We start from the raw sequence: 18663 nt of genomic DNA, 5'->3' as shown, positions 1-18663 counted from the left end.
TGGTTGCAAATAGCGTCAAATTCACAAACACCAGCACTAATAGCCACACGCAGTTAAAGTCACGCTATTATCGTCTGCAGAGACCTGGTGGTAATTGTGAGACAAAAAAAAGGCCAAAAAGGCCGGCGCTGCACGATCGTCTTCAGAGAGCTGGTCAACTGAAGCACCTTTATAAGGGGTGTCACTTCCTGACTTTCCAGTGATCTGTAAATTATATTTAGACATTATTATTATAATTATTATTACTGTCACTGCATCTGTAGGTAGCAGAATGTTTTCAAAACGCACTCCAAAAGCAACTTGATGAATGTGTGTATCATTTTTTGTACAAAATGGGCGTGACAACATTGACAAAAAGGGTTCCAAAAAATATCGAAAAAAACAACTTAAAAGTTAAAGGTAATAGTGATAAAGTGGTCAAAACTGGCACTGAACCACAGATTGCGTCGAAACTCATGACCAAGGACAGCTCCACAGGCCGCGGCCTTTTGTGTGCAGCGACCCGGAACTTGGTAGAGCAAAATATATTAAATGAACTGTCATCATTTGTGACTCTTACTCTTAATATCACATTGTAATATTTAGAGTCAGTGAGAACTAGAATTCTTGAGTAAAATTTAATGTAATAAATTAACTGTGTGGTAATAATATGTTTTATTATAGATTTACTCATACTATTCAAATGTTTGATAGTCACTGAACATAAACCTAAAAATACAAAGTAAAACCTTAACCTTTTTTAAGGCTTAAACAATTGGACCTCATTGAAACACAGTGAGAAGTTGCCGCAGAGTGGTACGTTTCTATGTCGTAAAAAGTGTTTAGCAAAGTTGTGTTATAAAATGAGTTATAAATGATGAAACCAACATTTTGAATAAGGCCTGTTTTAAAACCTATCCTTTATTTCATCTTTTGTGACCGCTCTCCCAGTCCGCTCTCCCAGTCCGCTCTCCCAGTCCCTATCTCTCTCGCTCTCTTTCCTCAAGGGATTACCAATCTCATCCAACCTATACAGGGATTGGATAGTCATTGGTACTGGGGTCTTCTGTTGCATCCCCAGTACAAATTTCCCTCCCTGGATTTTGACCACTTTTATCTCCAGTGACCACCACTGCAATTAACTGTAGGTCTAAATACCTGCCGTTTTTGTACAAACTCCTGGCAGCAGAGTTTCACAGGCACTTGATTTAAAAAACAAAAGCCATATTGGTAGAATGTATCTCTCAGTAACTTCACAGAAAGAACCATAAACTGTATTAAAGTTAACTTGAACATTTCCATCTAGGCCTGTGTAGTTGCCTTTGAGTTTTAATATGATATGTTGAACTTTTAAATGTTGCTTGATATCTGTCAGGATTAGAGAAGATTGATCGATTGATCAATAGGTTTTGCTTAAACAGTTAGTTGAGCTTTCACTTAATCGGGAGAAATTTAAGTCACTTTATGTCTGCGGAAAATAAATGTTTTTTTTAACTTTTTTTTTTTTTTACCAATTTCACCTCAAAAACAATTGTTTATGAAAAATACTCCTAACCCTGAGTCATTAAGTTCTTAGGGCAATTTTACAAAAATTTCATAGAAGATTGTTTGGAAGGGACTGAATTGTTTGTGCTCTCTATAAGGATCATCAAAATAAAAAATAGACCCAAAATTGACCCCAATGTTGGACCCAAAGTTCAAAGAGTGTGATAGTGATACTTGTCTCCAATATCTATTCTGATAGATGCTGACTCTGAATGAACATTAGCCAGTCAGCCTTTTTAGAAGTTTAATATTGCCATGGAAATATGTTACTTTCTGTATTGCTCCTGGAATCTCATTATGTACATCTCAATGTATATTACGTAAAAGATTAGAATTTTTATTAAATACATTCAAATGTACAAAAGACGCACCAGCTGTATTGTAATATTGTATGCAGACACATTGAATCAATAAAGATTTTGTATTCCAGAAATAAAAACAAGACAAATGCAGATTAAGATTTAGGTAATATGAGGTATGAGCAAACACTATGCTATGAGAGCATCCACCTTGCTGTATGGATGCTTGGAAACACATTGGTGGTCTCCCTTTGGCTTTTAAGGGGCAGTACAAGTGTAATCGTGAGTTCCAATTCACAATATATCACAAAAATATATCTCAGGTTTTATTACGTTCAGCCATTTCGAATGACGTTAGATTATCAGTGTACGGGATCTTTCAGGGTATCTTTCCTGTTTAGAAACTCAGAATTACGAGTTTGCATGGCAGCTCTAAAGCGGCGGTCTCAAACTACAGGCCCGGGGGCCACATCCGGCCCGGAAGACAATTTAATGTGGCCCGCTACCTGGTGAGAATATATTGATAAATCTGTCCTGCAAATTGTTTTCATCGCTTAATTAATCCACACAAATTTGACTTAATGTTTTCAAAATATTAAACAGAATTGAATAGATCATGAGAGTGGTATTTCTAACAGGATTAGGAGGCAATTCACTAACGAGCAGGAGAAAACCAAAACAAAACAAGTTCAAGACAACCAGTAGCCCCCAGGTCATTTGAGATTGGGGCCACTGCTCTAAATATTGCTTCACACCGAATTTGTAATTGTGTCAGTCAGCTCCTCACCCCTAGTGGCCAATGTATGAACTGTATCTGAGTTTCCTATCACAAAATATGTCAAGGAAAATAGGAGAGTGTGACTTTTCCAGAACATCAGCGAGTAGTTTGCCCATGTTCTACCATGTTCCATGAATTAAAGTTTAAAACTCCCTTTGTAGTGTTTAGTGTTTAGTGGTTGCAATGTGTGAAAAAATAAACACAATTCACTGATATAAAGATAAATGTATTAATAATGAATATGGTGACATCTAACGTTAATATATTCCTACCCATCTACACTGATAGTTTTATTTGTCGTTCAAGCGTTTGTGTGTGTTTGTTTGAAGAAGTCGGTGCTGGTTCTTACTCACGTTAACCACGGCCTCCTTGGTCTGGGCCATATCTGAGATGACTCCGTCTGTGATCATCAGTAGCACAAAGTACTGGGAGCCATCGGTCACATCCGCCGCGCACCTGACCACAAACACACACACACACACACACACATATTCAAAGATTCAATCTTTCGGCTTGTTTGTTTTAGTGTGTGCGGATGAGGGAAGAGGAGAGTATGCAACAGTTGTGCTTGTCCATTTTTGGTTGTTCAAAGGGAACCTGTTACCCTGCCAATTTCCCCAAACTAATAACTAATAGAAAAAGATTCAGAGGTCGGGGAGAACCGCTAGACCATAATGAAACCAAACAGCCTGCAAAAGTACTCCCAAAACGAGGGTGCGTGTCCAAGTGGTAGCTGCTCTCCAAACCATCTGTTTCAATTCAGCGCAATAGATTAGTCCACTGTTGTATTTCGAAATTTTGTGTATGTGTGTGTGTGTGTGTGTGTGTGTGTGTGTGTGTGTGTACTCGTGTGGCATAATGGTGGGCTCCCAGCAGACAGAGGGAAGACATGCTGTCTGACTCACCATTTGATTGGCTCACACTCTCAGTCTGGCCCAAGGCTGGGAGCATGGTAAATGGCAAACCTCTCTCTGTCTGTCTGACAGTACGTATGTCTGCCTGTCCGTCCGTCTGTCAGTCTCACTCCCTCTATTTTTCTACCTGCCTGTCTTTCTTGTCTCTCTCTGTGTCTTTATTGTTTACTCTATCTCTAATACTGAGGGCCAAATTGCAACATTGCCGCACTGTCTAAAAACGATAATACAAAATTCTGTCTTTCTGTCTGTCCTTCTCTATTACGCAGACATTTTGAGAGAAGCTTACACCTCCATCTCTCTCTCTCTCTCTCTCTCTCTTTCTCTGCAGGACAGTGAATCTGGATGTGGTGTTTGATTGGGACAGATGGAATGTAACACCTGAAGCCCTCTCTCTCTCTCTCTCTCTCTCTCGCTCTCTCTCTCTCTCTCTCTTCCTTCCTTCCTCTCTATCTCTCTCACACTAAGTGGGGCTTAGGCGGAAAAAAAACAAAGCAAACCTTCATAGTGGTAAATGTGCACTCGTTAGGAAACAGAGCCAGAAACGGAGAAACAGGCATATTCCGTTTTCCTGAGCTCCCACTTGGAACAGACAGTTGGAACTCTGATTCTGTAGGTAACAGGCAACATGGTGCAACTAGTGGAACCTTAACAACACACACACACACACACACACACACACACACACACACACACACACACACACACACACACACACACACACACACACACACACACACACACACACACACACACACACACACACACACACACACACACACACACACAGCCTTTAGGAATCCAACAGAGATCCGCTAAATGCGGAGTGGGAGGAAGAAGAGGAGGAGGAGGAGGAAGAGAAGTGAGGGAAGGTGTGCCAGAATGAGTGCAGAAGGCACAAAGGGGAAGGATGTGGGTAGTGGAGGAGTGTGTGCAGCGGAGGACGGAAACAAAAAAAAAAGGACACACACACACACACATACACACACACGCACACACACACACACACACACACACACACACACACACACACACACACACACACAAACAAGAGGAGAGGAGCAAATAAAGAAATAATATACCTTGAGTTTTGAAGAAAAAAATGAGAAGAAAAACAAGAAGTGTGGACCGGTGACTCTATACAGAAGACAGGAGCTTGTGAGATCCCCAAACCCAAGACAATGAGATCACAGCAGTTTGGGGCTGGGCTCAAAAGTGGTTCTGTTGAGCTGCTCCCCGCGTGGTGTGAGGGAGGGCCCGTCAGAATGTATCAGCTGTTTAAGCCGGCTAGCCTCTGCTAGGAAGCCAAATATTTTCAATTTTGCGCTTAAAGGGAAGTGAGGCAGAGAAACAGATCTAGGTCTGCATGTACACCAGGGTGGATCCCATCTGTTACTAAGGGAAAGACACTGAATGCAAGAGAGGGAACATCAAAGTTACTGATAGGCCTGAGACCTGAGACAGACAAACACACACACAGACAGACAGACAGACAGACAGACAGACAGACAGACAGACAGACAGATAGACAGATAGATAGATAGATAGATAGATAGATAGATAGATAGATAGATAGATAGATAGATCCATACTATAGATGACAGCAATGACACAGAACAAGTGACATTTGAAACAAATGCAAAATATACAGGATTATGCAGGAGAGACCTAATGCATGACAATGTATGTAAATGTGCACGTTACCTTGTGTCGGTGCCCGTAGGTGCATCTTTTTTTCAGAGAACATGCATATGTATACTGCACTGCACGTGGCATGTATGTATGCCTAATTGTGTTTGGAGTGTTTTTGGACTGTGTGTGCGTGAGTCGGTGCTGCATCTCACCGGGCCACCTGGTTGATGACAGGTGCGAAGTTGGTCGGGCCGTACAACTGAACGGTGCGCAGGCTCTGGAAATAGGCCTCCAACACCCCTTCGATGGCCACGCAGTTCGGGTCTTCCGCTTTGGAGTTCTACAGACAAAAAAACATGCCCTTTTTAGTTGCATTTGAATTGACTTTACTTCCGAGATGAGGTGTAGTGACGCCTTATGAATGGTGCTGACATAACTCTCCACTGTTGCTGCTAACTTAGCAAGTAGTGTTGGTGAGAATTGGCTTCACTGTTTGTTATGGTGTTGCTAATGCATGATGGTCATTTACTAACCACACCCCCATTTCCCCCCCCAAAGAATCGGCACCTTACCGCGGTGGAGGGGTTTGTGTGTCCCTGTGACCCTGGGAGCCGTGTTGTCGGGGGGATTAGCCCTTGGTAGGGTCTCCCAAGGCAGAGTGGTCCCAGTGGAGGGACCAGACAAAGAGCGATTCAAAGGGCCCTGATGAAACAACAACAAAGGCAATATGGTACCTCGCCCGGAATAGGGAAACCTGGGCCCCCTCCTGGAGCCAGAGGGAGGGGAGCTCGCCGGCGAGCGTCTCGTGGCCGTGCACAGCCTGAAGAAAGGCCATGGAGCCGCCACCCTGTGGGCCCACCCCCTGCAGTGGCGTTGGGGTCGGGTGCAATGTCAAGGGCGGGGGCCTGGGCCTGCTGATCCTCGCCATCGTAGACTAGTTCTAGGGACGTGGAATATCACCTCTCTGGCGGGGAAGGAGCTGGAGCTGGTGCGGGAGGTGGAACGGTACCAACTAGATATATTTGGGCTCACCTCGACGCACAGCACTGGCTCTGGAACCAAACTCCTGGAGAGGGGCTGGACTCTCTCCTTTTCCGAGTTGCTCAGGGTGAGAGGCACTGGGCGGAGTGGGGATCCTCACAAGCCCCCGGCTGAGTGCCGCTGTGTTGGAGTTCTCCCCAGTGAACGAATGGGTCGCCTCTATGCAACTACAAGTTGCTAAGGGGAAAGCTGTTGGGTGTGCTTATGCACCGAACAACAGTTCAGAGTATGCGGCCTTCTTGGAGTCTCTGGGTGGCGTCCTGGAAGGGGCTCCGCCTAGGGACTCAATAGTTCTACTGGGAGACCTCAATGCTCACGTGGGCAACGATTGAGAAACCTGGAAGGGGGTGATTGGGAGGAACGGCCTGCCTGATCTGAAGCCAAGTGGTGCTCTGTTATTGGACTTCTGTGCTAGTCATGGATTGGCCATAAGGAACACCATGTTCGACCATAGGGTGGCTCATAAGTGTACGTGGTACCAGACACCTTAGGACGAAGATCGATGATCGACTTTGTGGTCATGTCATCGGATCTGTGGCCGTTTGTCTTGGACACTCGGGTTAAGAGAGGAGCAGAGCTGTCAACTGATCACCACCTGGTGGTGAGTTGGATCAGATGGCGGGGGAGGCTGCCAGACAGACCTGGAAAACCCAAACGTGTAGTGAGGGTGAACTGGGAACACCTGGTGGATGTCATGTTCGCGAGGTCTTCAACTCCCACCTCCGGAAGAATTTTTCGCGCATCCCAGGGGAGGTTGGGGACATGGAATTTGAGTGGGTCTTGTTCAAAACCTCCATTGCAGAGGAAGCTGTTAGGAGCTGTGGTCGGAAGGAAGTCGGTGCCTATCGTGGCGGTAACTCAAGAACACGTTGGTGGACACGAGCGGTGAAGGAAGCCGTCAAGCTAAAGAAGGAGGCCTTTCGGGCTTGGCTGGCCCAGGGGTCTCCCGAGGCAGCAGACAGGTACCGGCAGGCTAGAAGGGCTGCGGCTTCGGTGGTCACTGAAGCAAAAACCCGGGTGTGGGAGGAGTTCGGGGAGGCTATGGAGAAGGACTTTCGGTTGGCCTCAAGGAAGTTCTGGCAAACTGTTCAGCGACTCAGAAAGGGAAAGCAGGGCTTGGCTCAGGCTGTGTTCAGCCGGGCAGGAGAACTGCTGACCCGGACTGGGGATATTGTCAGGCGGCGGAAAGAGCAGTTTGAGGAACTCCTGAACCCGACCAATACAGGGGAAGAGGCAGAGTCTGAAGACTCAGGGGAAGTCTTGTCCATATGCCTGCCAGAGGTCTCTGAGGCAGTCAAAAAGCTCCTCGGTGACAAGAAGCCAGTGGGGGATGAGATTTGCCCTGAGATGCTGAAGGCGAACCTCCGATTCAGGAGGAGCAATACGGATTCCGTCCTGGATGTGGAACAGTGGACCAGCTCTTTACCCTTGCAGGGTTGCTAGTGGGGGTCGTGGGAGTTTGCCCATCCAGTCTACATGTGTTTTGTGGACCTGGTGAAGGCTTTCAACCATGTCCCTCGGGGGATCCTGTGGGGGGTACTGTGGGAGTATGGGGTACCGGGGCCATTGGTACGAGCCATCCGGGCCTTGTACAACCAAAGTGAGAGCTGTGTTTATATTCTCGGCACAAAGTCAAACATGTTCGCAGTGGGTGTTGGACTCCGCCAAGGTTGCCCCTTGTCCCCAATTCTGTTTGTGATATTCATGGACAGGATCTCAGGACGCAGCCGAGGTGAGGAGAGTGTCTGGTTTGGAAACCTCAGAATTGCATCTCTGCTTTTTGCAGATGATGTGGTTTTGTTGGCTTCATCAGGCGTGACCTCCAGCATGCACTGGGGTGGTTTTCAGCCAAGTGTGAAGCGGTCGGGATGAGAGTCAGCACCTCCAAGTCTGCCATGATTCTCTGCTAGAATTCTTGTGGTGAAGAGGGAGCTGAGCCGGAAGGCAAAGCTCTCAATTTACCAGTCCATCTACTGTACGTCCCAACCCTCACCTATGGTCATGAGCTTTGGGTAGTGACCGAAAGAACGAGATCACGAATACAAGCGGCTGAAATTAGTTTCCTCCATAGGGTGGCTGAGCTCAGCCTTAGAGATAGGGTGAGGAGCTTGGACATCCAGAGATAGCTCGGAGTAGAGCCGCTGCTCCTTCGCGTCGAAAGAAGCCAATTGAGATGGTTTGGGCATCTGATCAGGATGCCTCCTGGGCACCTTCCCTTGGAGGTTTTCCGGGCACATCCAACTGGTAGGAGACCACGGGGTAGACCCAGAACGCGCTGGAGGGATTACATATCCCGCACGGGCTGGTGAGAAGCCCAAGAGCGGAACGCTATCCTCCTGCGCCCGAGAGGACTATTAAAAACCATTGTGGAATAGATCCTCAGATATATTCAGTATATATATAATTGTGGCCTGCGTGCCAGACTGAAATGGACAATAAAACTCAAGCCATGTTGGCGCACCACGGCCAGAAAGACTTCGTCTCCCTCCCTGAACCCTTAACTGAGGGAAGAAACCCCCACAATAGCCACATATAAGTATAGGATCATGTATTAAATGTGTGATATTTCTATAGCTTCATCACAAAACGTAAAACAATGTCCGGCTCTGTTGCTTATAAAAGGAGGTTTTTGAGCAGTCTGTCTGAGAGAGATGGATATGCTGCTTTTAAGTGTATACTGTATTGTTTTTTCTCTCAAATTTTGCAAAGAGATTTTTCGTTAACGACGCTCTCAGTCTGTTCCTGATAGCAAAGATTTATCTATCAACATGAGCGTGAAGCTTATCAGAAGGACAATGGCTACCTTCCACACAGCAAGGTCAAGTGAACAGCAGAGGTTTCAGGAGAATACGAAGGCTATGAATTAATTTCAAATTCGCTGTCCCATTCAAAACCTTGACCTCTGCTATCTCAGGGCAGGGAGCAGACAATGATCATGAATTCCTCATTTTGCCGTTAATTGGACTTTGTTATTCAATTGTCAAGTCTCAAGGGAATTTTTCAAGGGAATCAGTATCTCCCCGCACAACGCTTTCTTTCATTAGCCCCGCACAATATATTTGTGGTGTGGTTTTAGCAGCCACACCTGACCTGGATCTAGGTAATTGGGATCAGAGAGGCTGTATAGCTATTGCTCGTTGGTTGGTCTAACGATCCCATCCCCACATACACTCAGGATAGGAGCCTGTGTCATGACACATGTCCAACTGCTCCTGGCTAATTCCAGCTGGCCCATATTCTACAATAAACTTGTGTTTACAACCCCCGTCTGTGTCTCTGTGCCGGAGGTCCCTGAACACGCCACTTGGGTGGTGCGTGGTAGGAGAAACTGCCACAATAATCCCTCAACAAAAGTATCTTACAAAGAGACACGGTGGCCAATGAACTTGACTTTTCTTTCAGTTTTCCAAGCCGCCCTTTTAACAATAGACTTTCTAATTAGAGTTGCCTTTGCATGACGGAGCTCAAGGCTTTGTCACGCTGAGGTGAGTATTAATTAGGAGAGCTGATTGAGCGGCTGTCTGTAAGGAAAGGAACAATCTTTATACGGGGCGATAGATCTCGGCGGTCCCGTCAACCGCAGGGCTTTTTTTCCGTTCTGTATTTTTTTGGTCTCGGTGATGGAAGCAAGTGGAGAAGGACAAGGAGTTTTTTCCCCTTTTGGTGTGAAGAAGGAAAACACGAATTGGAGATGACAGTTTCAGGTTATGGAGGCTCAGCTAAGTGATGTCCACGGTCCGCCCTGCGAGACCAGAGGCCCGTCGTGGCGGTGTTTACCGAAAGCGCTTTAACTGAAAGACTTGACTGTGACTAGTTCTTCCTCCCCCAGGGCTCCCCTCCTCTTCGCTTGCCACAGCCTTGCCAGGGGCTCTTACCTTGTGGTAAACGAAACATCTTTTTATGTTTGTCGAACAGCTGCTCCCGTCAACAACACCTTCTCTTTATTCCCAGCTCCTTTTGGCGAAGCACTTCATCATCACAAAGGTTGTACTTCTGTCCTGCTGTTTGGCTGTCTGGACTCTGGCTTTGGTGTCTTCAGCTCAAGCCATTTCAAACAGATGTTTTTTTTTTTTTCTCGTCTCCCTCATTATTGTCTTGAGATTCACTATTTGTTTTGTTGTCTTCCTCCTGCCACCCTCCACTCCTTCTCAGTCTCGTTCAAAAGCTTCGTAAGGACACTCCACCGGTCACACGGCTTGTGGGATTACGCAACCCCACCGCGCTTTTTTTAACCACCATTCACCGCAGAAACAGGTGCCCCTGAGTTATATGTCGATTCTCCTCTCGCAGGTGTCACAGAAGTAGAAATGGGCCACAGGGGTGGGCCTGGTCTTGGTCGAAGACTACCGGATTAAACATCAGACCAGAGTTGAGGGAAAAGCTTTTGTTCTTTTCCAACACATTTTGTCAATACAGTCCCTTGGGCACCTTCAAAAGTATAGTCAATTATTATGTAAGGCTATTGCATCTCCTTGTATTTGAAGAAGAGGACCAAAAAGCACAAATACATATGTCTCGTATAGATTTAGTGTAAAAATACTGTAAGTTCTTGAATTCCCTTTGTCTGACTAGCTTTCGGCGGAGTAAAGGCGAATGTTTAATGCTGAGCAATTCTTCTCTGCACAGTGCGTTAACACAGTGCAGGTTTTTACCTAAGGAGGGGTTGTAGCCAAAAGTCAGCTTCGAAGAAAGTCCAAAATAGATGTGGGCTCTATTTCAGCGGGCCAACGAGGCCCTGCATCCGACAGATGGATGCATCTCACTTGCTGGCAGGGATTTAGTGACAAAAACCCTCATTAGTCAGCCAGAAATAAAACTTAAGCCGTAAACAAATTGTTGATTTGGTTTCAGCAGCGTGGCTTTTGGGAGAAGATAAAGTGGAAATTGGAACTTTTAGTCTTGGTCAGTTTGGAACCTCCTCAGGTTTGTGCTCTACACAAGTGCTTCCCAACCTGCGGGGCACCAAAGGTTGGCAAGGCCTTATATGATGTGAGGTTGTCCAAAATGGTCACTGTATGCTTAATGTGACAATGTATATAAAATCTTTATAAAAAGGGGGCTTTGTTACATTTTTTTCAAGGCTGTTTTTTGCATTTTCTGTGGCCAATCGAACACATCATAAATGTTCCCCCTGAAAAAAAAACCCCAAAAAACCCCCAAAAACTGGCTACCATTTTAAGCTCTTTCGACATGTTTTTATTTTTTTTTACCAAGGCCATGATCCTTCCTACTAAAGATGTCTACTCAAAACCAAAAAGAAAAAAGTTTGGATAAATCTAGCAAGTTACCTGAACTTTGGTTTTAGATTAATCACATATTTTTATATCGGTGTATCTTGGGTGGGTGGGCGTATGGGTATGAAAGTGGTCGGGCAGGGGGCGGGGCTTAGATAGGCCCGCCTATTAGGCCTAGTTCCGCAAGCTACACCTCATTTGTGGAAACAACCACTGGTTCCTTAGAGAAAACATTCCATGGTCAGTCATAAAAACACAGGAAGTTAGGAGACTACTCTCTCTCTCACACACACACACACACACACACACACACACACACACACACACACACACACACACACACACACACTCCAGTACATACACATCTCTCTCCGTTTTCTGTCAGCCTATTTAGTTTTAAGCTCACCAGTGGGAACGCGTGGGAGATCTTCCCGTCCGGGGGCAGCTTGGCACCGAAGCCGTAGGCAGGGAAGAGCTTGTCGCTGTCATAGTCCTGGATAATTTCCCCCACAGCCTTCAAGGCCATGGCGTAGGCGTTCATCTGGTAGGGATTCATGTAGTGCAGCGAGGTGGGCTGCGACGGGTTACCTGGAGAAAAGGACACACACACACGCACGCACCCATGCACGCACACACACACACACACACACACATTTCAGGTTAAGAAGGGTAGTCTAAGCATTTAGGAACATGTTGGTGTAACTATTGCTGACATGACCATGACCATGACATTGCTGACAACATTGTTCTGCTTCTAAATCTGATTATTTCCATTGAAATACGGTGGCACATTGCTAAAAGGATTCACCCAGTAAATGTAGTATATGCAGATGATGGGTCCTTCTATGTTATATAATATCTGTGTTTTGCCCTGCAGGATTCTTAAAGAATTTGATTGCCAAATTGTCCAAGACAAATTGTTCCTTCCTATCCACCCCTCCTACCGTTAGACGCTGTGAAGTCGATGGCCACGGTGAAATTGAGTTGCGTCCTGTGGAGAGAAAGACTTTGGTGAGCATCATTCAAAGGCAATAAAATATATATATTGGGACCTTTTCTCTTTTCAATGTCTACGAATAGACTTATTATCTTGGTGCGCAAAGGTAAGAATTTGTGCACTACTGTGATATTGTACCGAGACTCACCCTCCTCGGATGAAGTCCACAAAGGTGTATTCTGACTCCACTTTGAAAGACAGCAAGGTCACCTTCAAGGAACACGCAGAGAGAGAAAGAGAGAGAGAAGAGAAAGCAGTTACAGGAAACAAAAAGGGTGAAAAAAGAGGAACCAGGAAATTATTGAGGCGCACATGCTCCCGTACTGTCCCAGAGTTGACGTATTTCTTCTTCTTGCCTTTCTTTTTAGGATTCAAAACCTGGGGGATGAGAGGGGTGTGGAGCAGGAAATTAAAAATGTAAGGTCAGTTAGTATAAACGTTATATTGTTTGTAGTTGAGGGATAAAATTCAGGATAGTAAAAATCACTTTTATGTTAATACTATTTAGTAAATATTAATTTGACATAAATGTTGGTGGGTTGCAAAATATTTTAGGATTTTTTGCATTTGCATTGCATAGATTTTTATTGTTACCTCATAAACGTTAAACTGGCTTTGGCCTCTGGAGAGCTCTCTGTAACTGGTGGTGAACTCTCCGATAAAGTCGTGACTGAAAGAGAAAAGGTAGAACAGAAAGAAAAAGACAATTGGAGAGAGGGATGCAAAGAAATTAAATGAAAAGGACACCTGGACTTCCTAGCAACGTGCCCTCAATGTGGGTTTTGGTTCAATGCCTGTCCGCTCTGCGGGGTCAGCAGTGATGAAATTGGAGGGTTCTCTGCTTTATTCAGCGTAGAACCACATTCTTCTCCAGCACATTCTGAGTCTCACTCTGAGCAGCAGGTTTATTAAAAACTAAACTTGCCAGAAGGCGTCTGCCTTCTGGGAAAATAGGTCCACAGCCCATTTCCGGCTCTAAAATATATATATTTTTTATAATGAATTTTTTAAACATTGTTTCAATATGGTCATGACAGGTAGCTCTGAATCTTCTTCCCCTTAAAGCACTTCTCTAAACAGAATATATTTGCACTGATCCAAACCAGTAGTTATGACATCCAACCAAGAAAAAAACCCATCGATGTTATAAGACTTGTAAATACCAATTCCCTGGATGCCCTGCACATCATCTCTGCATCTAATATATAAAACTGAAGCTGTTCAGGACCATGCTATGGCCCTGAATGCAACAATGATATTTAAAGAGGAATCCTCACGGGGCGCAAAGTTGGTTAATTGCCCAACGGGTGGAGAAAGAGAGAGGACAGGAGAGAATGAAGGGATGAGAAAGAGGCGCATATGCCAACCCTCTCAGGAGAATCATGATTTCCATTGCCTTAACCCTGTGCTCCCCTGGGGTCAAAATCCTCCCATATTTTTTCAGTTGAAGGACAGATTATTGTGATTTTTCTCCATTTCTTCATGAAAGGCTGCTGCACAACGATGATTTGATCAGTAGAAGAAAAAACACTTTGCTTTCAAAGTCAACACACCAGACTGGTGTTCTATTTTATATATGGGGTAAGGGCTGTACCTTTGATCACCTCGATGTGGCCGCAGCACTCTGAGAGCAACGTCCTTAGAGAGCCTTTTGAGGCCCGAGTTACAGTACAAATAGCCAATGATGTTCTCGCTGGTATCTCACAGATGCCTTGTGATTGGCTAGTTGGTTGTCAGGCAGCCAACACTCAAGCTGGCGTGCCGCTCGATGTCACCTCGAGGGAGCCGCCCCGACGTCAAGAGAAATGGAAAACTCCAGAAAATAAGTACACGCATCACTTTCAGATGTCCTGGGAAATGAGAATTTGCACTTTTCTATCAGAAATAGTTTTACAAGAAAGAACATGCACTGTTTTATGTTAAATGAGAGCTTAATGTAATAAACGCATTTGCTGTTGGTTTTACTATTTGGGGATTCACCAGCAAATCCTGTCAAGACACTGAAGAAATTCCTTCCCCTTTTCATTACTATCCAACTATGGAAAAGGGGTAAGACAAAAAATAGGAGGCGACAGCAGAGGCTTCAACCAAAAGAGAGATCGATCAACGGAGAGCAAGACATACATAGTCTGACAGCCGAAATAAGAAAAAAGAAGAAGAAGAACGGAGACAGGATTGTCAATAATGGGGGAGGCAGGGAGCGGTCGAATTGCAGAGCCTTCTAGAAATATAACCAGTCAACACTCATAAAACCCGTACCGCTTCTGCTATTTGCAGCGTAACCTTTTCTCTCGCTGACATGTCGATGAATCATCCTATAGTCCACCCCCCCACCCCCAAAACACACACCTGCTCCCCTTTTTATCGCTTGTCTTTTAATAATGGCTGAGAAATAAAAGTTGTAGGATCCCCCTGCCCCCCTCTTACACTCAGAGAGAACCAGGGGTGACATTTGAAAGGAGAGCCTCTCTCTGCCTGTCTGTCCGTCTGTCTGAAGCTACCTGTGAACTACGCAAGAGGAATGAAAGGAAATAGGGGGAGATCAAAGAGAGGGAGGGAGAGGGGGCGAGAGAGAGAGCGGGAGGGAGAGGATGAGGGAGGGATTGAGAGAGGGCGTCGGGTGAGTTACCTTCCATCTCTGTCCCAATCAAACACGTCCACCTTTACCGTCCTGAAGATAGAGAGAGAGAGAGAGAGAGAGAGAGAGAAAGAGAAGTGTGAGCTTCTCTCAAATAGCAACGTTTACACTGATGCGAGGACATAAAGCAGGGGGGGTAATTGGGAAGAGAGGAAGACAGAAGAGCGGCAATGAGGAGATGGGGAGTTGAAAAACCGGGAGGGTGGCAAGGGCAAACAGTAGGGGGGAGGGCAGTCCCACAGTGTGTTGTGAGAGGAAATGTATTCCGTCAATCAAACCGGGTGTCATGACATTTCACTGCATATATGTATGACTGTATGTATATGTATGTGACCAATAACCTCTTGAATCTTGAATCTTGAAAATGACGCTGGTCATTTTTTCCAAATAGTCTTCAACCCCACAAGTAATCAACTGTGCACTGTTGGATTTGGATGTTGAAGGTATAAGGAGGCAGTTTTGCTTTTTTCACTGCCAAATAAGCAGTGCTGAAGTACCGGGCAGTGCTGAGTTCAGCTCTTGATCTGGCCTCGTACCAAGCTAAGAGATACTACAGTCCATTGATTGGTCAATCGTCATCCCACATCTAAAAGTGCAGCTCTGAGTTCCTCCATTGTTACATTCTTGTGTCGTGCGAGAATCTATGGAGCCAACCCGGCTGTGTTCTTTTGACACTCCAGATAACTTGGTTAGTCTCAATGTTTAAACACAAATCTACTACTTCTGAGAGGTGCTGTTCACACCGTGTCCTCAGACACAGTGTGAACAGCACCTGCTACATTCACGGCTCTGTTCAATATCTTGTGAGGTAAAAAGTGACACAAGGGGACTTACTTCGGGTCATTTTTTTGTGTGTACTTTTATTAATCCCTCTCTGGGAAGTTCTCTGCATTTACTGATCCTACTATCTGACGTATCTAGGTGCAGTGGGCTGCCACCCTTGTAGCAACGCCCGGGGAGCAGTTTGGGGGTGAAGTGTCTTGCTCAAGGACACTTCAGCACGCCACCAGCCAGGGATCGATCTGTCAATCTTCCGATCACTAGACAACCCGTACTACTGCCCCCCTCTGCCTCCCCTGCCCCCCCATATTGCAAGTGCCATAAATGTGTTTGTTGTGCATGCGTTTTCCTCCGTGTTGGTCCCAATAACACCAGCACTGGCCCGAAAGGGTTAGCACAGCCGACTGCTGGCATTATTCTGACCACCACAGAGTGGACACACAGAAGGCGACACTCATGCAAACATTCTGTCATACAGTCTTGAACTGTATGTCGTGGACTGTGTAAGAAAAGCCTTCAGTTCTTTGAGGACTGAAGGGAGTGTACATTTCCTTTGCACTCTCCGCGCTAAAATTTCCCATAAAGGTTTGATGGAGGCCATTGCAGATGGTTGACTGCATCCTTGAGTTCCTTAAACCAGTCTTGAATGAGTTTAGTGGTGTGTATATGGCATTATCATCCTGAAATACAGGAACATCATGGGGGAACAGTGATTGCACCACATGCAAGCACCTGGTCTTATACAATGGCTTCATAGTCTATGGCCATTATACGAACATAGAGAGCAATTATTGGACCCAATGACTACCATGAGATAGCTGCTCATACTATTTCAGATTCCCCATCTTATTTAACAGTTGGCAACAGACATTGTGGGTTGAAGGCATTCTCTGGCTTTTTCCAGACATTAACCCTTCCTAATGTGGGAAATATGGTGAAAAACAACTAGTCAGACCATATTACTTTTTGCATTGCTCAGACGTCCACGTTCCTTACAGGTTGCATCTTTGTGCGTTGGCCTTAGATACAAATGTTTTCGGAATGGCAGCCCAGCCAGAAATGACAGCTTTGTGAATCTCAAGAGGGGTAGTTTTCGTTGAGATACGGTCAGAGAAGTGCGGTTTTACTTCTGTGCAATTTTGTGGCATTTACACTATCCTGTTAAGTGTCCATCTATCCCCTGTCGTTACGCTTCAACTTGCAGAGTCTCTTTGCTGTTACAGTTTGTCCGTGTTTGGCATGTGCTGTCATGAGTTCAGCGACTGTTTATGTGACACATTCAATAATTCATTTTTGTGGCCGATTTTTGTCTGCCACTCGGGTACTGACTATTTGGACTTTTTGGAACTCTTTGAGTTGGATCACGCTGCATTAAAAACATATCAAAGCACTAGTTTTCACACATTTTTATTATTATTTATTATTATTATTTATTGCTGATACATATGGGTAATCCACACTCACACTTTTTTTTGTTAATTTTTATGTTTCGAGCATAAAGAGAGATATACGTACTTACGGTAAAATATCATCATACAACAATGCAGACCTTTGGCAATGACTAGAGTTTCCCCAAGTATGGATAGACTTCCTGGGGAATGACTGTGACTTCTGACCTTTGGGTCGTCTCCTCACCTGTCGTAGTCTCCATTGCAGAGGGCCCGCACAGGTATGGTGAATGGCTGCCACACCGGATTCAGATTGTTCTTGATCACTTCAGTCTTATGGCAGATGGTGAACCTGGATGCCCGCGCACACGCATACGCGCACACGCACACACACACACACACACATACACACACACACACACACACACACACACACACACACACACACACACACACACACACACACACACACACACATGCATACACACATTAGTTGAATACAGTAATACCGACAGATGAATGCAGTATATCTATGTTTGTGAATATGGATTATTTCTACATCGTTGCATAAGTCTCCTCATGAGAACACAAGCCAGAAATATTCCAGGAACCTCTATGACCATATAAAATTGTCTTCTTTACTTAAAGGTGAATATTGAAAAAAAAAAAAAAGATCTATCTCTATTGAAGGAGTACTACAATAGTGTGAATTTAAAGTTCAAATTAAATCTAATTAAACTCCCAATGGCACCACCCCACCATCACTATATCAACCTTGTCCATCAAATATCACAGCTCCATATACAAGTGAGTATGGGAATGTATATCTACAAAATCTCAGAAAAATCAGGGAGGCCCCTTGGTCAAAGGGATTTATAGAGCGCCTGAGGGGGTGGATGATTGACAGAAAGACAGCATCTCAAAAAATAACAGTGATGGCATGTTGCCATGGAAATACATTCCTCCTTCTTGATGCTAATGGAAAACAGCTCTAAAGACTCCTCATGGATTCCAGGATGAACCTTCTGAGGCTTGTTTCACACCAAATCCATAATTGCATTGCAGGCGGATCATCCTCTAGTGGCTGTCGGATGAACTGCGTCTTAGTTTCGCATCACAAAATACACTGAGTACTTTGCTCAGCTAGACATTTAGCATGTTCCATGAATGAGAGTTTAAAACCCCTTTTATTTATTGTTTGGAAAGTGTGAGAAAAATACAAAACACACACAATCTACTTTCAAGTGATTTATTTATAGTGAATAAGGTGATCTAACGTTAAACTTAATGAGATCATTATCATTGTAGAGATCATTGTATTATTATTATTATTATTATTATTATTATTATTAATATTATTATTTTCCATATTTTATGTACGTGACTTAATTACTTAGTTTTAAACCCAGTTCCAATAAAAAAATGGACATAACTTTCT

General features: G+C 44.6%; 1 protein-coding gene across 1 annotated transcript in view; it reads right to left on the bottom strand.

Annotated features, from left to right (window-relative positions):
• LOC307230148 (copine-9-like) overlaps positions 1 to 18663 on the bottom strand; it is a gene marked incomplete at its 5' end in the record, with an annotated part of 130339 nt that overhangs the window by 9832 nt on the left and 101844 nt on the right. The window contains 9 exons of the mRNA XM_080000374.1: positions 2955 to 3057; positions 5360 to 5487; positions 11829 to 12010; positions 12367 to 12413; positions 12568 to 12629; positions 12744 to 12797; positions 13014 to 13089; positions 15049 to 15090; positions 17473 to 17577. Of these exons, the coding sequence (XP_079856500.1) occupies positions 2955 to 3057; positions 5360 to 5487; positions 11829 to 12010; positions 12367 to 12413; positions 12568 to 12629; positions 12744 to 12797; positions 13014 to 13089; positions 15049 to 15090; positions 17473 to 17577 (799 nt within the window). The remainder of the gene's footprint in view (positions 1 to 2954; positions 3058 to 5359; positions 5488 to 11828; positions 12011 to 12366; positions 12414 to 12567; positions 12630 to 12743; positions 12798 to 13013; positions 13090 to 15048; positions 15091 to 17472; positions 17578 to 18663) is intronic.

This window comes from Zeus faber (genome assembly GCF_960531495.2).
Source record: "Zeus faber genome assembly, chromosome: 5".
NCBI classification, from domain to species: domain Eukaryota; kingdom Metazoa; phylum Chordata; class Actinopteri; order Zeiformes; family Zeidae; genus Zeus; species Zeus faber.
Note: the sequence above shows the minus strand (reverse complement) of the source record. Positions and strands in the feature narration are given on the sequence as shown.